Source organism: Ranitomeya imitator, chromosome 3, assembly GCF_032444005.1.
Source record: "Ranitomeya imitator isolate aRanImi1 chromosome 3, aRanImi1.pri, whole genome shotgun sequence".
In the NCBI taxonomy this organism is placed as follows: Eukaryota; Metazoa; Chordata; class Amphibia; order Anura; family Dendrobatidae; genus Ranitomeya; species Ranitomeya imitator.
Window position 1 is genome coordinate 724,137,492 of NC_091284.1, and position 22,537 is coordinate 724,160,028.

General features: G+C 44.4%; 1 protein-coding gene across 2 annotated transcripts in view; it reads left to right on the top strand.

Moving 5' to 3' along the window:
• The window catches only part of CALCOCO1 (calcium binding and coiled-coil domain 1), a 74,269-nt gene that overhangs the window by 16,200 nt on the left and 35,532 nt on the right, over positions 1–22,537 (top strand). For both annotated transcript variants that reach the window (XM_069758736.1, XM_069758737.1), the window contains exons 3-6: positions 7,890–7,992; positions 11,364–11,554; positions 13,302–13,460; positions 19,464–19,612. In XM_069758736.1, coding sequence (XP_069614837.1) covers positions 7,890–7,992; positions 11,364–11,554; positions 13,302–13,460; positions 19,464–19,612 — 602 coding nt within the window. The remainder of the gene's footprint in view (positions 1–7,889; positions 7,993–11,363; positions 11,555–13,301; positions 13,461–19,463; positions 19,613–22,537) is intronic.

The window sequence follows — 22,537 nt, forward strand, 5'->3', positions numbered from 1 at the left end:
TTCACAACTAAATATATATAGTTTTGGTAAATGGTATTATCATTTTTTTGACGAAATTCGGCAGGAGCTTGAAGAGCAACGTCACTGGGCCCGCCTCCACGCAGTAGAAACTTGCTGTGAGGTAAAAATTCAAAAATCACACCAAAATGGCGGGCGGAGTGTGTCACAGTACGGCACGTTTCTGATTGGTCGCTCGCAGCAGGCGCAAACCAATCAGACACTGGACACTGTTGACGTCACTTATCTCCGGACATTATCTCCGGACATTATCTCCGGACATTATCTCCGCACATTAGCTCCGGACATTAGCTCCGGACATTAGCTCCGGACAAAACCACGGAAGTTGGCACAAATTGCAGGAAGTAGTATTCTAGGCAATTAATCTCCGGACATTAGCTCCGGACATTAGCTCCGGACATTAGCTCCGGACAAAGCCACGGAAGTTGGCACAAATTGCAGGAAGTAGTATTCTAGGCAATTATATATTAGATTATTAAGAAAAGCAAAATTAAGACTTTGGAATGGCCTAGTCAAAGTCCTAACCTTATTCTGATTGAGATGCCGTGTCATGACCTTAAAAGGGCGGTTCATGCTCGGAGACCCTCCAGTGTTGCTGAATTACAACAATTCTGCAAAGATGAGTGGGCCAAAATTTCTCCAGGGCGTTGTAAAAGACTCATTGCCACTTATCACAAATGCTTCATTGCAGTTGTTGCTGCTAAGGGTGGCCCAACCAGTTATTAGATTAAGGGGTCAATCACTTTTTTCACACAGGGCCCTGTAGGTTTGGATTTTTTTTCCCCTTAATACCGTATATACTCGAGTATAAGCCGAGACCCCTAATTTTGCAACAAAAAATTGGGAAAACTTAATGACTCGAGTATAAGCCTAGGGTGGGAAATGCAGCAGCTACTGGTAAATTTCAAAAATAAAAATAGATATCAATAAAACTAAAATTAATTGAGACATCATTAGGTTAAGTGTTTTTGAATATCCATGTTGAATCAGGAGCCCTATATAATGCTCCATACAGTTTATGATGGGCCCCATAAGATGCTCCATATTAAAATATGTCCCATATAATGCTGCACAAATGTTGATTATGACCCCATAAGATGCTCCATACAGACATTTGCCCCATACAATGCTGCACAAATGTTGATTATGACACCATAAGATGCTCCATAGACACAGTTGCACCGTATAATGCTCCACAAATGCTGATTATGGCCCCATAAGATGCTCCATAGAGATATTTGCCACATATAATGCTGCACATGGCCCCATACAGATATTTGCCCATATACAGTTAGGGCCAGAAATATTTGGACAGTGACACAAGTTTTGTTATTTTAGCTGTTTACAAAAACATGTTCAGAAATACAATTACCGTATATACTCGAGTATAAGCCAACCCGAGTATAAGCCGACCCCCCTAATTTTGCCACAAAAAACTGGGAAAACTTATTGACTCGAGTATAAGCCTAGGGTGGAAATGCAAAAATAAATTTTATTCAAAAATAAAAATAGATCATTATTTCCCCATAGCTGTGCCATATAGTGCTCTGCACCGTTCATTATTTCCCCATAGCTGTGCCCCATATAGTGCTCTGCACCGTTCATTGTGCCCCATTGCTGTGCCCATATACGGTGCTCTGCACCGTTCATTGTGCCCCATTGCTGTGCCATATACGGTGCTCTGCACCGTTCATTGTGCCCCATTGCTGTGCCATATACGGTGCTCTGCACCGTTCATTGTGCCCCATTGCTGTGCCATATACGGTGCTCGGCACCGTTCATTGTGCCCCATTGCTGTGCCATATACGGTGCCATATGCTCCCTGCATGTCCCACATATATACACAGCTCTGCCGCCTGCATGTCTCACATATATACACAGCTCTGCCGCCTGCATGTCCCTCATATATACACAGCTCTGCTCCCTGCATGTCCCACATATATACACAGCTCTGCTCCCTGCATGTCCCACATATATACACAGCTCTGCCGCCTGCATGTCCCACATATATACACAGCTCTGCTCCCTGCATGTCCCACATATATACACAGCTCTGCCGCCTGCATGTCCCACATATATACACAGCTCTGCTCCCTGCATGTCCCACATATATACACAGCTCTGCCGCCTGCATGTCCCACATATATACACAGCTCTGCTCCCTGCATGTCCCACATATATACACAGCTCTGCTCCCTGCATGTCCCACATATATACACAGCTCTGCTCCCTGCATGTCCCACATATATACACAGCTCTGCTCCCTGCATGTCCCACATATATACACAGCTCTGCTCCCTGCATGTCCCACATATATACACAGCTCTGCTCCCTGCATGTCCCACATATATACACAGCTCTGCTCCCTGCATGTCCCACATATATACACAGCTCTGCTCCCTGCACCGTTCATTGTGCCCCATAGAAATCTCTGCCGCCGCCGCCGCTGCTGCAATAAAAAAAAAAAAACACATACTCACCTCCCTTGATTGCAGCTCCCGGCGTCTCGTTCCGGCGCCTCCATCTTCCCGGCGTCTCTGCTCTGACTGATCAGGCAGAGGGCGCCGCGCACACTATATGCGTCATCGCGCCCTCTGCCTGAACAGTCAGAGCGCAGACGCCGGGAAGATGGAGGCGCCGGCCGGGAAGATGGAGCGACGCCCGGCGGCTGGAACGAGGACAGGTGAATATGACATACTCACCTAGTCCTGGCGATCCTCGCGCTGTCCCTCTGCCTGGTCTTCGGTGCCGCAGCTCTTCCTGTCAGCGGTCACCGGCACCGCCGATTAGAGGAATGAATAGGCGGCTCCGCCCCTATGGGAGGTGGAGCCGCTTATTCATATCTCTAATGAGCGGTCCCACGTGACCGCTGAAGAGAGGAAGAAGCTGCAGCACAGAAGACGGGGAGGAAGGCAGGGACAGCGCGAGGATCGCTGGGACTAGGTAAGTATACCTCAGCGCCCTCACCCCCTCACCCGCCGACCCTGCCACCCACATTGACTCGAGTATAAGCCGAGAGGGGCACTTTCAGCCCAAAAATTTGGGCTGAAAATCTCGGCTTATACTCGAGTATATACGGTATATATAATATGGGCTGAAAGTGCACACTCCCAGCTGCAATATGATAGTTTCCACATCCAAATCGGAGAAAGGGTTTAGGAATCATAGCTCTGTAATGCATAGCGTCCTCTTTTTCAAGGGACCAAAAGTAATTGGACAATGGACTCTAAGGGCTGCAATTAACTCTGAAGGCGTCTCCCTCGTTAACCTGAAATCAATGAAGTAGTTAAAAGGTCAGGGGTGGATTCCAGGTGTGTGGTTTTGCATTTGGAAGCTGTTGCTGTGAGCAGACAACATGCGGTCAAAGGAACTCTCAATTGAGGTGAAGCAGAACATCCTGAGGCTGAAAAAAAAGAAAAAATCCATCAGAGAGATAGCAGACATGCTTGGAGTAGCAAAATCAACAGTTGGGTACATTCTGAGAAAAAAGGTATTGACTGGTGAGCTTGGGAACTCAAAAAGGCCTGGGCGTCCACGGATGACAACAGTGGTGGATGATCGCCGCATACTTAATTTGGTGAAGAAGAACCCGTTCACAACATCAGCTGAAGTCCAGAACACTCTCAGTGAAGTAGGTGTATCTGTCTCTAAGTCAACAGTAAAGAGAAGACTCCATGACAGTAAATACAAAGGGTTCACATCTAGATGCAAACCATTCATCAATACCAAAAATAGACAGGCCAGAGTTAAATTTGCAGAAAAACACCTCAAGAAGCCAGCTCAGTTCTGGAAAAGTATTCTATGGACAGATGAGACAAAGATCAACCTGTACCAGAATGATGGGAAGAAAAAAGTTTGGAGAAGAAAGGGAACGGCACATGATCCAAGGCACACCACATCCTCTGTAAAACATGGTGGAGGCAACGTGATGGCATGGGCATGCATGGCTTTCAATGGCACTGGGTCACTTGTGTTTATTGATGACATAAGAGCAGACAAGAGTAGCCGGATGAATTCTGAAGTGTACCGGGATATACTTTCAGCCCAAATTCAGCCAAATGCTTCAAAGTTGATTGGACGGCGCTTCATAGTACAGATGGACAATGACCCCAAGCATACATCCAAAGCTACCCAGGAGTTCATGAGTGCCAAAAAGTGGAACATTCTGCAATGGCCAAGTCAATCTCCAGATCTAAACCCAATTGAGCATGCATTTCACTTGCTCAAATCCAGACTTAAGACGGAAAGACCCACAAACAAGCAAGACCTGAAGGCTGCGGCTGTAAAGGCCTGGCAAAGCATTAAGAAGGAGGAAACCCAGCGTTTGGTGATGTCCATGGGTTCCAGACTTAAGGCAGTGATTGCCTCCAAAGGATTTGCAACAAAATATTGAAAATAAAAATATTTTGTTTGGGTTATGTTTATTTGTCCAATTACTTTTGACCTCCTAAAATGTGGAGTATTTGTAAAGAAAAGTGTACAATTCCTACATTTTCTATCAGATATTTTTGTTCAACCCTTCAAATTAAACGTTACAATCTGCACTTGAATTCTGTTGTAGAGGTTTCATTTCAAATCCAATGTGGTGGCATGCAGAGCCCAACTCGCGAAAATTGTGTCACTGTCCAAATATTTCTGGCCCTAACTGTAATGCTGTACATGGCCCCATACAGATATTTGCCCCATATAATGCTGCACATGGCCCCATACAGATATTTGCCCCATATAATGCTGCACATGGCCCCATAAGCTGCTCCATACATATATTTGCCCCATATAACGCTGCACATGGCCCCATAAGATGCTCCATACAGATATTTGCCCCATATAATGCTGCACATGGCCCCATACAGATATTTGCCCCATATAATACCGCACATGGCCCCATGCAGATATCTGCCCATATAATGCTGTACATGGCCCCATACAGATATTTGCCCCATATAATGCTGCACATGGCCCCATAAATATATTTGCACCATATAATGCTGCACATGGCCCCATACAGATATTTGCCCCATATAATACCGCACATGGCCCCATAAGATGCTCCATACAGATACTTGCCCCATATAATGCTGTACATGGCTCCATACAGATATTTGCCCCATATAATGCTGCACATGGCCCCATACAGATATTTGCCCATATAATGCTGTACATGGCCCCATACAGATATTTGCCCATATAATGCTGTACATGGCCCCATACAGATATTTGCCCATATAATGCTGTACATGGCCCCATACAGATATTTGCCCATATAATGCTGTGCATGGCCCCATACAGATATTTGCCCCATATAATGCTGCACATGGCCCCATAAGATGCTCCATACAGACATTTTCCCCATATGCTGTTGCTGCGATTAAAAAGAAAAAATCACATACCGTATATACTCGAGTATAAGCCGAGATTTTCAGCCCAAATTTTTGGGCTGAAAGTGCCCCTCTCGGCTTATACTCGAGTCACGGTGGGTGGCAGGGTCGGCGGGTGAGGGGGAGAGGGCGCTGAGGCATACTCACCTAGTCTCGGCGCTCCTGACGCTCCCCCTGCCCGTCCCACGGTCTTCGGGTGCCGCAGCTCTTCCCCTCTTCAGCGGTCATGTGGGACCGCTCATTAAACTCATGAATATGGACTCCACTCCCATAGGGGTGGAGCCACATATTCATTCCTCTGAGCGGTGCCAGTGACCGCTGACAGGAAGAGCTGCAGCACCCGAAGACAGTGTGACAGGCAGGGGCAGCGTCAGGACCGCCGGGACTAGGTGAGTATTTTATATTCACCTTTCCGCGTTCCACCCGCCGGGCGCCGCTCTGTCTTCCCGGCGCCGCTCTGTCTTCCCGGCGTCTCTGCGCTCTGACTGTGCAGGTCAGAGGGCGCGATGACGCATATAGTGTGCGCGGCGCCCTCTGCCTGATCAGTCAGCAGAGAGATGCCGGGACGAGAGGCCGGAACGAGACGCCGGGAGCTGCAATCAAGAGAGGTGAGTATGGCTTTTTTTTTTTTTTTTTTTTTTATTATTGCAGCAGCAGCAGCAATGGCACAGATTTATATGGAGCATCTATGGGGCAAAAATGAACGGTGCAGAGCACTATATGGCACAGCTATGGGGCAAGAAAGAAGGTGCAGAGCACTATATGGCAGTTATGGGGCAAGAATGAATGGTGCAGAGCACTATATGGCACAGCTATGGGGCAAGAATGAATGGTGCAGAGCACTATATGGCAGAGCTATGGGGCAAGAAAGAACTGTGCAGAGCACTATATGGCACAGTTATGGGGCAATAATGAATGGTGCAGAGCACTATATGGCACAGCTATGGGGCAATAATGAATGGTGCAGAGCACTATATGGCACAGCTATGGGGGCAAGAAAGAACAGTGCAGAGCACTATATGGCACAGTTATGGGGCAAAAATGAACGGTGCAGAGCACTATATGGCACGGTTATGGGGCAAAAATGAACGGTGCAGAGCACTATATGGCACAGTTATGGGGCAAGAATGAACGGTGCAGAGCACTATATGGCACAGCTATGGGGCAAGAAAGAACGGTGCAGAGCACTATATGGCACAGTTATGGGGCAAGAATGAACGGTATGGAGCATCTATTTTTATTTTTGAAATTCATCGGTAGCTGCTGCATTTTCCACCCTAGGCTTATACTCGAGTCAATAAGTTTTCCCAGTTTTTTGTGGCAAAATTAGGGGGGTCGGCTTATACTCGGGTCGGCTTATACTCGAGTATATACGGTACTCACCTCTCAGGCCCCCGGCACTTGCTATATTCACCGGTCAGCGTTCCACTGACGGCCGCTACTATGTCTTCCCCTTCCCCGTCCTCTGCACTGACGTTCAGGCAGAGAGCGGCGCGCACACTAATCGCGTCACTGCGCCCTCTGAGCTGAGCGTCACTGCAGAGGATGCAGAAGATGGAGCTGCGGCCGTCGGTGGAACGGGGAAGAGGTGAATATCGCGCACTGCCCTCGTTATACTCACCTGCTCCTGGCGCGGTCCCTGCACGTCCCTAGTTCTCCCGCACCGGCAGCTTCTTCCTATATTGAGCGGTCACATGGTACTGCTCATTACAGTAATGAATATGCGGCTCCACCCCTGTGAGAATGGAGTCGGGTCCATATTCATTACTGTAATGAGCGGTACCATGTGACCGCTCACTATAGGAAGAAGCTGCTGGCGCTGGTGAACCAGGGACCGCACCAGGAGCAGATGAGTATTATTACACAGCTCTGCTCCCCTTCCCCTGCCGACCCCTGGGTATGACTCGAGTAGAAGCCGAGAGGGGCAATTTTAGCCTAAAAAAAAATGGGCTGAAATTCTCAGCTTATACTCGAGTATATACGGTAATTAAGACCTTCATTTAAAAACTGAGTTTTGTGTTTACTTGTGTCATCTTTGTCTAATATTTATATTTGTTTGGTGATCTGAAACATGTAAGTGTAACAAACATGCAAAAGAATAGTAAATCAGGATATTCCATACATTTATAATAGATGTGGATCCCACTGGGCAAGACATCTGTATAGAAGGGGACCCCAACATGCACATTTATCAGCAGATGATGAGAATTCCCATACATGACAGCTCAGCTACAAATGTCAGGTCACCGTTCTCCAGATAGATGCAGGTCCCATTGCTGGAAGCCACATCTACTTTACATTTATGGCAGAGCCATATGCCAGAATTGTGCAAGATAGGCAAGACAAATCATTGAGTCCATATTATCATCCAGCTTTCCCTAAAGACTATGTATAGAAATTTGTATTAATACGGCATTTTCCAAGGGCCTAACAAAATCTTTTAAATGTTTTCTGGAGGAACACTTGGTAAGTCATGTACTTTCTCCATCACAGGTGGGAGCGTCTTCTATAAAAGACTATGAAACGTTTGTCTGGGCTGTCTCCTCTGAAGCTCTTGCAGATGGATCAGAATCTTACTGCAGCGTTCAATTTCAAGGTGAGAAAAGTGTCATTTGGAAGTAATGATTTGGGCTCTGTGCATGTTGCATCTGAGCCTTTGGTCTGCACTTCAGGAATATTTCCCCACGTACTCCTCTAGTAGAAGGTTTGATGTAGGCCACCGTTAGTTAATCACTTGGAGTTCATCACTGTTGTGTCCCTGTCTGCTATTGTACGATGCTCTTTCCATCCTGCAGAAATGCAGAGGTGCCAGGTAACACCACCGGCACCTCTGTAGATTACAAGAAAATAAAGAATCACTTTTGTAACGTGAGTAATAGGGGGGTGGGGTTAGAACAGTTAATAATTTAAGAAAGAATAGAGGTACAGAGAGGAACATCAAGTGCATGTATACTAATGCCAGAAGCCTCACTAACAAAATGGACGAATTAGAACTAATGTTGTTGGAGCATAATTATGACATGGTGGGGATATCTGAAACGTGGCTGGATGAGAGCCATGACTGGGCTGTTAACTTGCAGGGCTATAGCCTGTTCAGAAATGACCGAATGGATAGGCGAGGGAGAGGTGTGTGTCTATATGTAAAATCGTCCTTAAAACCCATCCTGCGTGATAATATAGGTGAATCTAATGAAAATGTAGAATCCCTGTGGGTGGAGATAAGGGGAGGGGGAAAAATAATAAATTACTGATAGGGGTTTGTTATAAATCTCCAAAAATAATGGAAGCAATGGAGAATATCCTCGTAAAGCAAATAGATGAAGCTGCGACTCAAGGAGAAGTCATTATTATGGGGGACTTCAACTACCCTGAAATAGATTGGGGAACAGAAACCTGCAGTTCCAGCAAAGGTAATCGGTTTTTGACAACTATGAGAGACAATTACCTTTCACAACTGGTTCAGGACCTAACAAGAAGGGGGGCACTGCTAGACCTAATATTAACCAACAGGCCAGACCACATAGCAAATATAAGGGTTGGGGGTCACTTGGGGAATAGTGATCACAAAATAATAAGTTTTCATGTATCCTTTAATAAGATTTGTAGTAGAGGGCTTACAAGGACACTAAATTTCAGGAGGGCAAATTTCCAACGGATGAGAGAGGATCTTGGTGCAATTAACTGGGACGATATCCTGAGACATAAAAATACACAAAGAAAATGGGAGACGTTTATTAGCATCCTGGATAGAACCTGTGCACAGTATATACCGTATGGGAATAAACATACTAGAAATAGGAGGAAACCAGTATGGCTAAATAGAGCTGTAAGGGGAGCAATAAGTGACAAAAAGAAAGCATTTAGAGAATTAAAGGAAGTAGGCAGTGAGGAGGCATTAAATAAATACAGAAAATTAAATAAATTCTGTAAAAAGCAAATCAAGGCAGCAAAGATTGAGACAGAGAGACTCATTGCCAGAGAGAGTAAAAATAATCCTAAAATATTCTTTAACTACATAAATAGTAAGAAACTAAAAAATGATAGTGTTGGCCCCCTTAAAAATAGTCTGGGTGAAATGGTGGATGAGGATGAGGAAAAAGCCAATATGCTAAATGACTTTTTTTCATCAGTATTTACACAAGAAAATCCCATGGCAGACAAAATGACTAGTGATAAAAATTCCCAATTAAATGTCACCGGCTTAACCCAGCAGGAAGTGCGGCGGCGTCTAAAAATCACTAAAATTCACAAATCTCCGGGCCCGGATGGGATACCCCCTCGAGTACTGCAGGAATTAAGTACAGTCATTGATAGACCATTATTTTTAATCTTTAGAGACTCCATAATAACAGGGTCTGTACCACAGGACTGGCGTATAGCAAATGTGGTGCCAATATTCAAAAAGGGGACAAAAACTGAACTCGGAAATTATCGGCCAGTAAGCTTAACCTCTACTGTGGGTAAAATCCTGGAGGGAATTCTAATGGATGCTATACTGGAGTATCTGAAGAGGAATAACCTCATGACCCAGTATCAGCACGGGTTTACTAGGGACCGTTCATGTCAGACTAATTTGATCAGTTTCTATGAAGAGGTAAGTTCCGGATTGGACCAAGGGAACCCAGTGGATGTAGTGTATATGGACTTTTCAAAAGCTTTTGATACGGTGCCACACAAAAGGTTGATACATAAAATGAGAATAATGGGGATAGCGGAAAATATGTGCAAGTGGGTTGAGAGCTGGCTCAGGGATAGGAAACAAGGTGGTTATTAATGGAGCACACTCGGACTGGGTAGCGGTTAGCAGTGGGGTACCACAGGGCTCAGTATTGGGCCCTCTTCTTTTTAACATATTTATTAATGACCTTGTAGGGGGCATTCAGAGTAGAATTTCAATATTTGCAGATGACACTAAACTCTGCAGGGTAATTAATACAGAGGAGGACAATTTTATATTACAGGATGATTTATGTAAACTAGAAGCTTGGGCTGATAAATGGCAAATGAGCTTTAATGGGGTAAATGTAAGGTCATGCACTCGGGTAGAAGTAATAAGATGTATAATTATGTGCTCAATTCTAAAACTCTGGGCAAAACCGTCAATGAAAAAGACCTGGGTGTATGGGTGGATGACAAACTCATATTCAGTGGCCAGTGTCAGGCAGCTGCTACAAAGGCAAATAAAATAATGGGATGCATTAAAAGAGGCATAGATGCTCATGAAGAGAACATAATTTTACCTCTATACAAGTCACTAGTTCGACCACACTTAGAATACTGTGCACAGTTCTGGTCTCCGGTGTTTAAGAAAGACATAGCTGAACTGCAGCGGGTGCAGAGAAGAGCGACCAAGGTTATTAGAGGACTGGGGGTCTGCAATACCAAGATAGGTTATTACACTTGGGGCTATTTAGTTCGGAAAAACAAAGACTAAGGGGTGATCTTATTTTAATGTATAAATATATGAGGGGACAGTACAAAGACCTTTCTGATGATCTTTTTAATCATAGACCTGAAACAGGGACAAGGGGGCATCCTCTGCGTTTGGAGGAAAAAAGGTTTAAGTATAATAACAGACGGGGATTCTTTACTGTAAGAGACTATGGAACTCTCTGCCGTATGATGTTGTAATGAGTGATTCATTACTTAAATTTAAGAGGGGACTGGATACATTTCTGGAAAAGTATAATGTTACAGGGTATATATACTAGATTCCTTGATAGGGCGTTGATCCAGGGAACTAGTCTGATTGCCGTATGTGGAGTCGGGAAGGAATTTTTTTCCCCAATGTGGAGCTTACTCTTTGCCACATGGGTTTTTTTTGCCTTCCTCTGGATCAACATGTTAGGGCATGTTAGGTTAGGCTATGGGTTGAACTAGATGGACTTATAGTCTTCCTTCAACCTTAATAACTATGTAATTGAAGCAATTTCATGTCATGTTTTCCAAAACTTCATTCTCCCACAGCCTGTTACTTACCACGGCCTGGGGAGCAGCAGTATCATTTTCGCTATGTGGATCACGATGGAGTGGTGAAAGGAATCAGTGAATCTTTTGTGTTCAATGTACCACGTCCCATGGAAGACCTGGTCACGCTGGAAGATGAGGAAGCATCCATGGACATGATCTTGGTCATCCCTAAAGCAACTTTCTTACAGGTACTTTAATGTCTTATGACTTTAAAGGGAACACATTTGGAAAAGTTATTATGAAACCGATTGTTAGGAGTCGAGTTTCCTCTGCTGCACAGGGGGAATCTCGATCCGTCTCCGCTGCAGTCTCCCATTCTCCTCCAGCCGCAGTGGAGTCTGCTCAGCGGGGACGTCGCTCCCAGTGTCTTGCTCGCTCTCACTCTGTACAGAGAGTTACTGCTGCTTCTTCAGCTCCTGCCATTAAAGTCAGTGCTGGTCAGCGGCGAGCGGACTTCCCTGGGACTAAGTCCTTGTTTGCGCACACTGAGCATGCCCAGAGCAAGATCTCCCGTTGGAGATCGAGGGTCATGTGCTCTGGCTCTGCAGCGCATTCCATTGGTCCTCTTGGCATGCCCTGGAAGGGCAAAGTTTCTGTGGCCACTTCCTGTCCTGCAATTATATAAACTGCGCATGACCGCACGGCCATGCGCTAGTGTACAATTGAATACGTGTGTTTGTTGTGAGTGCAAGTCGTTCATTAAATACCCCTACCCTATTGTATGACTGTTCGCGTATGGAGTATGGCTGCTATCTAGCGCCCGACAAATCACTCAACGTGTCACACACGTATCAGCGTCTATTGCTGTGACCGCCAGTGCGGCGCCACGCGCCAGTAGTGCGCTTCCTGACCCACGTCTGGGTGCTTAGTGGTGCCTGCCAGCACGGCACAGTTCGCACTTCGGTGCTCTAATTATAAGAGTTGCCTAACACACCCTGTTGCGGTGTTGTGTCAGCAAGTGGTCTAATCGGACTTCAATCCCAGTTGGGGTTAAGTTCGCTGACTGCTTGCTCGCCTTCTATGTGCGGTACCGCGATCCTGTGACGCAACAGGATCGCTTCCTTCACGTTGGGTGAAGTTTAACCCACGCGAGTATACTTATGAGTACCGCCATATAGTCCGTCATTACTACATCTCTGCACGGTGGACCCCGGGCTACGAATGCACCGTACACTATCAGTCTTATTATTTGGTGCGTTCCGCTAGCCCTAACACCGATAGCTACTACTCACCATTACTATTGCTTACTGTGTAAAGGGGAGTTAGAAAACGGCCATGCCTTGGCCAGCCTGTGGTATGTTAATTGATGTGGGTGACAATTTCTACTATCACATGCAAAGAGGGTTCTTCCTTCTGCTGGGAAAGAAGCAATGAATTACAATCTCATACGAGGGAAAACTGAGTGCACATGACCAAGGGCTTGAGACTTTGTAGTAGTCTATGGATGATGTGGAATGTCATCCATCAGTGGGTCAGAAAATTAGGAGGTCCCCATATATATTAGACTGTCAATGGAGCCTGCCAGGACCTGCAGGTTCTATTTTCATTAGTCTAATGTGTATGGTTGTCTTTAGATTTTGTCCTCATACACATGAGGCTAAGGTGGGCCAAACCTACTGATATTGACGGTCTAATATATATTGAGGCCTCCCAATTCTTCACTGACAGATGATGTCAAAGGAGAGAAGGATCCAGCATGTTGCATTTCGAGTGGCCAGTCCTTTTATTCTCCGGGAGATAAGCCACTGACATAGGAGACTCTCTCACGGAGAACACAGGAGCACTCAGCAGAGCTGAGCGTTCCTGTGTATTGTGTATTAAGGCATCGGAAAAGATAAGCGTCAGCTGAATATAAATTCAGAAGGAAAATCTGTACCAAATTTGCCCTATGTGAACATATCCTATATATTTACCACTTGAATTTTATTCAAACAGCAACAGCTAGATGTGTCCCAGCAGGAGAGGAATGATCTCATGAGAGTGCGACTTGCACTGGAGGAAGATGTGAGCTCTCTTAAGAAACAAATGAAAGATCTTGAGGTTTCACTGGAAGCCTCAAACAGCAAACATGCTTCAGTCAATAACAAATACCAGGTATGCATTTCAATCATCCAGTGGTAGAAAGAGTTGCGTCAACTTCATTCTGAAAGGTTTTTCCATGCAGGTGATAAATCGCTACTCGCTGAGTGTTGACCACTGGAATCCCCACTGATCTCGAGAATGGGGTTCTCCAGAACTCCTTCCCAGTAGAGTGGAGGTTCAAAGTGGATGTCAGTTTTCCATTTATTGTCAATAGGGCTGCCTGAGAAAGCCAGGTACAATATCATAGATAATGAGTGGATGAATAGAGGGAATATTCAACCTTTGCTTAATGAATGTGGCTCTGCAGATCCCCAGTCTGGGGATCATTGGGGTGCCAGCGATTTAGAAGTTATCTCCTGTCCTATGGATAGGTGATAACTTACCAACATGGTAAAAAAGTATTCTTGTTTTATGTTTAATCACTTTTTATTAAGAGAAGTTTATCATAGTAACAATACTAGACAAAGTGAGGAAAAAATGGTAGACGTGAAGCCTTGCAGCGCTTAATAACAGACAAATGCACACAAAGGATAATTCAATATAAAGAATCATGTAAAACACATGGAAGAAATGCATCTATTACGGTATTTCAAAACGCTCAGGTCCGTAGGGATAGAGAAGTCGGTTGTTAAACATCACAGCCGGTTTTAATCCAATATGGTAATCATATAAGACTGAATATGTTGACGTTAAACACTTGCCTTGCTTTAGAGTAAATGCTATAAACTCATGTTACTCAGCTTTAAGTGTAGGAGAGAATAATCTGGGGAGGATATTAAGAAATGAGAAGGGAGGAAGGAAGAAGGGGGAGAAAGAAGGAGAAAGAGAAAATAAAAGGGGGGAATGGGAAAGTGAATTTGCTCTTGCTGAAAGCACTGTCAGATATTGTTATTATGGCATATATTCCTTCTTCTTGAATATAGGGATTGGAAGTTAGGATAATCTCTATAAAGGATCCTTGGTTGCCATAGCCGGAGAAATTTTGTGTGGTCTCCTGAGGCTTCCGCTCTTAATTCCTCCATATTATGAATATATGAGAATTCCTGCCTTTCCGTCACTGACGGATCACTGAGCGGGCCGCTGTGAGACAGAATCACAAAAAACGTTGTTTTTGTGCTCCAATAGAACCCGGGAGTATGGACAGGAGAGCAAGTATTCTTGTTATAAGTGATGCTTATTTCCCCAGCGTGGAAAGGTATCATTTTGTGGAGGGTGAGAATGGGTGAATATCTCTAAGTATACAGTATTTCAGAAGCAATTTATTTGGATTGAGGTACGAAATTGCTGCTGGTGTGAGCAAGTTCTCCAGACGCCAATGTAAACTTGCACGCTTAGAAATTGAGAAGGGAAGAAAATTGCTGCCAGATATATCTCCCACAGGAATAAGTATCGCCTATGTTGAAATCCAACACTACTATGCTGGTTTATATAGCGCTGAGATATTCCGCAGAGCTTCACCAATATTTTCATCACTTCCCCCGTTAGAGCTCACACTCTAAATTCCTTATCAGTATGGGGTGTCAGAGAAAAGTCGAGTCCCCGGAGGAAACCCACACAAACTGGGGAGAACATTCAAACACTATACAGTTGTCATTGGTGGGACTGAGCAGCCTGGCTGAAGATAGGAAAATGACAGCGCTCCATCTGGGTGTAATCCAAATATGAAAATTTATTTAAGCCATAAAACAGCAAACCGCAACGTTTCGACCCTGTGGGTCTTTATCAAGCATACCCTGCAGTACATAGGTCCGGCTATATATAGTATATGTGCCACGCAGGGCACCAATCACTAACAAGCCGCCCCCTACCACATAATTAACAATTTAAAAAATAAAAACAGACATCAGACATATGCCAATTAAAAATCTCCCAGCACTGGTAATAGACATGTGTACAACCGGTTAATATTCCCCACTGTTATATAGAAATAATCCGGAATCCTGAAGACTCAAACTATCCAGATCCGGTGACGGGGTCAACATAACTGTGTCCACCAATCATCTCTCGTCCACATGGAGTAGTAAACAAAGCGCTTCCAATCGATTCCAGGCTTACATTTGCGTCCTAAGATGTAGCGATGCCAATCGGAGGATTCCTTATCCGGACATGTCTTCACCACCAATAACAAGACCTATAACAAAGTCAGTAATCACCTACGTCCTAACCCCGAAGCCTCTAGCCACCAACTGCATAGTTCGGTAAGAGCCGGCGCGTCACCTCTCAGGACCGCCCCCAGCACGTGACCGCGTCGGGAACCAATCGAGAGAGGCGAGTACCTCACGCCCACCCAGTACAGAGCTCAGGGTCAAGCTGAAGCGTTGCCAGGACAACCGCAACGCCAGCACCATGCCATACATCTAGCAGCCGGCTGGATCCAGCGTTGCAGCAACGAGGAGGTGCACACGATCTTCTGCACAGATCGGAACCCCACATGCAACCACGTGGGGAACCAATCAAGGGCAGAGACCGTAATGCCCCTACCTCGCGCCGCACGCAAGGTAAACAACAGCGTAGTCAGGGCAACCACAACCTAGGCTCTGTACTTGTAATGCAGGAATCACCCATCCAGGCTATCCGAACAGATATAACCGAATACCTAGAAACATTGATGATATAAATGACCAATCCCCATCTTATATATGGATATATATGGGGCGTAAATTACAAGGGGGAGGTACAACGAATGAATAGTACCCGAATATCCTCCAGACCTCCCACTATATCACAAAACCCAACCACTATAGTGACTATCCATATAAAAAGACCCAAAACCGATTAACGTAATAAATAACAGACAACTATTATTACTAATAAACCAAATATGAATCATACTGTTAATACTATGCAACAGTCGAGGGGCACAGGAAAAAGAGCCCAATGTGATCCCATATCACGGGCAAAATTACAGTATATGAGATGTTCCATCCTATTGACCGTCGACTGTAGCAGAATCTACCTGAGAAAAAGAGAAAAGATACAAGAAAAATCAGGACATAAGAACCATACAATATACAACAAGATCCAACTAGGCCGCAGAGATATTAAAAACAAATACCAATGATCATGAGTTCACAATCCTACCGTACACAAGCATGTAGATTGAAGTCAATATTAAGACCTTTGGGTTGTAACGACCCCAAAGTGTAAATCCACCGAAGTTCCTTAGTCTTGAGAATTTGTAGTCTGTTACCTCCTCTCCTGAGTGCCGGGACACTATCTGTCACCCTAAATCTAAGTTGGTTTACTGAGTGTCTATTATCAGCAAAATGCTTAGGGACTGGTAATTCCGTAAGCCCCGTTCTCACTGTGCTCTTGTGTTTATTAATGCGAGCCCTTACCTCCATGGTTGTCTCACCAACATAGGTGAGTCCACCAGGGCACACAATCATGTACACAACATAACTTGAAGCACAAGTGTATCTCTCCTTGAGAAAAATCTTCTTCCCAGTATGTGGGTGGTAAAAAAACTCCCCCTTTAGCATGTTGTTGCAGCAAGAACAGCCCAAACATGGGAAATTCCCATTTTTAGCTGAACTTAGGGTACTCTGAATAGATTTTTTGGAGGTCCCAAATATCGGATTTCACAAGTCTATCTCTGAGGTTACGTCCCCTTTTAAATGACATCATGGGGAAAGTCTCAAAACTAGGGATAGAAGGAAGACCCCGTTGTAGCAGGGTCCAGTGTCGTCTCAGTATGTTCCCAATACGATTACTGGCTGAATTGTAAATCGACACAAAAGGAATCCTGTCATTCGTAGATTTGACGCGAGTCTTATTCCGGATACTACCACGGGAACAACCAGCAGCCTTATCCTTATACCTAGTTACCTCCCTTATAGGGTATCCCCTAGAGATAAATTTACTACACATCTCATTAAGTCTAAGATCCACCCGTTCCTCATCAGACACAATCCGCCTCACTCTTAAGAGCTGACTCCACGGAAGAGAACCCACCATTTTTCTTGGGTGATTGCTATCAAAAGCTAATAATCCATTTCTATCCGTTTCTTTAATAAAAATGTCAGTCTCTAATTTATTCCCACATTTGTAAACCAGAGTGTCCAGGAATTGTATCTGTGTAGTTGAGTGAGTCAGAGTAAATTGTAATTCGGGGTATATTTGATTCAAAACCCCATGGAAGGCCTCTAGCTCAACAGAAGTACCCTCCCATAACACGAAAATATCATCAATGTAGCGCCACCAGGCTCTGACGTGGCGCCAGAGGCTGGATTTGTACACGAACCCATCCTCAAGTACCGCCATGTAAATGTTGGCATACGTAGGGGCCACATTGGACCCCATGGCGGTACCTCTCAATTGCAAGAAAAACTCATCCCCAAACAGAAAAAAATTCCGCCTGAGGATGAATTCGAGCAATGTGAGGATGAGCCGTGCACATTCTGGGGCCACGTCAGAGCCCGATAGCGCACATGAGACCGCTTCAAGCCCTTTATCATGTTCAATGGAGGTATATGTGGGATCACATTCGGCTCCTTTTCCTGTGCCCCTCGACTGTTGCATAGTATTAACAGTATGATTCATATTTGGTTTATTAGTAATAATAGTTGTCTGTTATTTATTACGTTAATCGGTTTTGGGTCTTTTTATATGGATAGTCACTATAGTGGTGGGGTTTTATGATATAGTGGGAGGTCTGGAGGATATTCGGGTACTATTCATTCGTTGTACCTCCCCCTTGTAATTTACGCCCCATATATATCCATATATAATATGGGGATTGGTCATTTATATCATCAATGTTTCTAGGTATTCGGTTATATCTGTTCGGATAGCCTGGATGGGTGATTCCTGCATTACAAGTACAGAGCCTAGGTTGTGGTTGCCCTGACTACGCTGTTGTTTACCTTGCGTGCGGCGCGAGGTAGGGGCATTACGGTCTCTGCCCTTGATTGGTTCCCCACGTGGTTGCATGTGGGGTTCCGATCTGTGCAGAAGATCGTGTGCACCTCCTCGTTGCTGCAACGCTGGATCCAGCCGGCTGCTAGATGTATGGCATGGTGCTGGCGTTGCGGTTGTCCTGGCAACGCTTCAGCTTGACCCTGAGCTCTGTACTGGGTGGGCGTGAGGTACTCGCCTCTCTTGATTGGTTCCCAACACGGTCACATGCTGGGGGCGGTCCTGAGAGGTGACGCGCCGGCTCTTACCGAACTATGCAGCTGGTGGCTAGAGGCTTCGGGGTTAGGACGTAGGTGATTACTGACTTTGTTATAGGTCTTGTTATTGGTGGTGAAGACATGTCCGGATAAGGAATCCTCCGATTGGCATCGCTACATCTTAGGACGCAAATGTAAGCCTGGAATCGATTGGAAGCGCTTTGTTTACTACTCCATGTGGACGAGAGATGATTGGTGGACACAGTTATGTTGACCCCGTCACCGGATCTTGATAGTTTGAGTCTTCAGGATTCCGGATTATTTCTATATAACAGTGGGGAATATTAACCGGTTGTACACATGTCTATTACCAGTGCTGGGAGATTTTTAATTGGCATATGTCTGATGTCTGTTTTTATTTTTTAAATTGTTAATTATGTGGTAGGGGGCGGCTTGTTAGTGATTGGTGCCCTGCGTGGCACATATATATAGCCGGACCTATGTACTGCAGGGTATGCTTGATAAAGACCCACAGGGTCGAAACGTTGCGGTTTGCTGTTTTAAATAAATTTTCATATTTGGATTACACCCGGATGGAGCGCTGCCATTTTCCTATCTTCAGTCTTCTACGGTCCTATTGGGTTCCCTGGACCTGGACGGGCGCTCCGGTCAAGTGAAGTGCGGTTAGCCATTTTGTTTGTTTTGAGCAGCCTGGCTGTCAGACCCTTATTTATGACAATCTCTACAAGGAGAACCATATCTGTTTGTCTGTCTGTCTGACTATATCTATGTCTTCTTTCTTAAATGTAACAAGGGAAATGTGTAGACTTTCAAACTATTGTCCTAGGCATAGATCTTCAAAAAGTGACCTTTCTAAGCTACCATTTCAATCACTTTACAGGATCTCTCCGTAAGAGAACAGATAGTAAGAGAAGAACGTGATGTCCTGAGCTGTAAGGAAACCGAGCATCGAGATCAAATTCTGAAACTCGAGGGGGATATTCACATCATGAGCCTAAGGCTGCTGGAGAAGGAGAAGGAGCTTGACATGTAAAAACCTTGACTTTTGTTTACTAATTTGCTTTTGTCATATTTCTGCTTTCTAAGAAAATGGCCTTCATTGCAAAACTCCTATTTTTACCAAAAACACATTTTTTCGGACTCCTATAAATGGAGCTGTCAAACAAACGTTCATTCAGCAGACGGTTGTCTCTTCCAAGATAGCTAATAATAATAATAATCTTTATTTATATAGCGCCAACATATTCCACAGCGCTTTACAGTTTAACAGTTTCAAACACAACAGTCATAGCTACAAACACATTAGGCGGGGAGAGAAGAGAAAGCCGCTGTCAGACTCCTTTGGCAGCGCCTTATCTCTCCTGAAAACAAAATGATCAATCATTTTATTTCCAGTGCCTCGATCCTGATCTTTACAGTTGGGAGGACCTCATACAGTCATGGCCAAAAGTATTTAGAGTAATAAACCTTGCACTCAACTCAATGCTCAGGTGAGATATTTTAATGTAGTACTAAAACGTTTTGGTCCAAAATACACAGGACCTTCATCAGTTACGTACTATTAGATAAGTTTGCGGACAAAGAAAGAGACAAACGTGTCTCTGGGCACACAGTAGGCAGCGCTTGTATGAACCATGAGAACGGAACCAGATCAACTGTAGGATAGTCGCGGTATGTGCCCGGGTCAGACGTGGTATCCCCCGCTGTCTCTTTCTTTATCCGCAAACTTATCTAATAGTACGAAACTGATGAAGGTCCTGTGTGTTTTGGACCGAAACGTTTTAGTACTACATTAAAATATCTCACCTGAGCATTGAGTTGAGTGCAAGGTTTATTACTCTATGTACTACAGGGTGTGGGAACCTACCTTTTGCACCACTACTAATAGCGCACGCGTCCCTGTCATTATGGCCAAAAGTATTGACACCCCTGCAATTCTGTCAGATAATGCTCATTTTCTTCCTGAAAATGATTGCAAACACAAATTATTTGGTATTATTATCTTCATTTAATTTGTCTTAAATGAAAAAACACAAAAGAGAATGAAGCAAAAAGCAAAACATTGATCATTTCACACAAAACTCCAAAAATGGGCCAGACAAAAGTATTGGCACCCTCAGCCTAATACTTGGTTGCACAACCTTTAGCCAAAATAACTGCGACCAATCGCTTCCGGTAACCATCAATGAGTTTCTTACAATGCTCTGCTGGAATTTTAGACCATGCTTCTTTGGCAAACTGCTCCAGGTCCCTGATATTTGAAGGGTGCCTTCTCCAAACTGCCATTTTTAGATCTCTCCACAGGTGTTCTATGGGATTCAGGTCTGGATTCATTGCTGGCCACCTTAGAAGTCCCCAGTGCTTTCTCTCAAACCATTTTCTAGTGCTTTTTGAAGTGTGTTTTGGGTCATTGTCCTGCTGGAAGACCCATGACCTCTGAGGGAGACCCAGCTTTCTCACACTGGGCTCTACATTATGGTGCAAAATTTGTTGGTAGTCTTCAGACTTCATAATGCCATGCACACTGTCAAGCAGTCCAGTGCCAGAGGCAGCAAAGCAACCCCAAAACATCAGGGAACCTCCACCATGTTTGACTGTAGGGACCATGTTCTTTTCTTTGAATGCCTCTTTTTTTCTCCTGTAAACTCTATGTTGATGCCTTTGCCCAAAAAGCTCTACTTTCGTCTCATCTGACCAGAGAACATTCTTCCAAAATGTTTTAGGCTTTTTCAGGTAAGTTTTGGCAAACTTCAGCCTGGCTTTTTTATGTCTCGGGGTAAGCAGTGGGGTCTTCCTTGGTCTCCTACCATACAGTCCCTTTTCATTCAGACGCCGACGGATAGTACGGGTTGACACTGTTGTACCCTCGGACTGCAGGGCAGCTTGAACTTGTTTGGATGTTAGTCGAGGTTCTTTATCCAACATCCGCACAATCTTGCCTTGAAATATCTTGTCAATTTTTCTTTTCCGTCCACATCTAGGGAGGTTAGCCACAGTGCCATGGCTTTAAACTTCTTGATGACACTGCACACGGTAGACACAGGAACATTCAGGTCTTTGGAGATGGACTTGTAGCCTTGAGATTGCTCATGCTTCCTCACAATTTGGTTTCTCAAGTCCTCAGACAGTTCTTTGGTCTTCTTTCTTTTCTCTCTGCTCAATGTGGTACACACAAGGACACAGGACAGAGGTTGAGTCAACTTTAATCCATGTCAACTGGCTGCAAGTGTGATTTAGTTATTGCCAACACCTGTTAGGTGCCACAGGTAAGTTACAGGTGCTGTTATTTACACAAATTAGAGAAGCATCACATGATTTTTCGAACAGTGCCAATACTTTTGTCCACCCCCTTTTTTATGTTTGGTGTGGAATTATATCCAATTTGGCTTTAGAACAATTCTTTTTGTGTTTTTTCATTTAAGACAAATTAAATGAAGATAATAATACCAAATAATTTGTGTTTGCAATTATTTTCAGGAAGAAAATGAGTATTATCTGACAGAATTGCAGGGGTGTCAATACTTTTGGCCATGACTGTACATATCAGATTGTCAGCCAGTCCTACCAAATCCGCAAGGTTCAGACGACTTTCATCTAATGTGTATGGGGCGTTTTGGTTATATAGCTTTGGAGCACTGTGTGTCTTTAATAAGCAATGCACCAGGTACTTTTAGGCCAGGATTTTAGGATATATGAAAAGTAACACATTTTATTAAAGGGGATGCGTCATGAATTTTTGATCCCACTTGAATGTACAGCATAGTATGGGACCAGAGTAACTTTAGCCAAAGTTAGCACAATAGTGTACGATCCTGTTTGACTAGGATGAGCAATCAGAGAATACACCCAGCGCATAGTTTGTGAATGTGGTGAATTTATGAGTGGAGCACACTCGTTGCCTCTCCTTGTCTACACCGCCTCTCAGAATGTTGAATGAGGACTGTGTATCTGCAT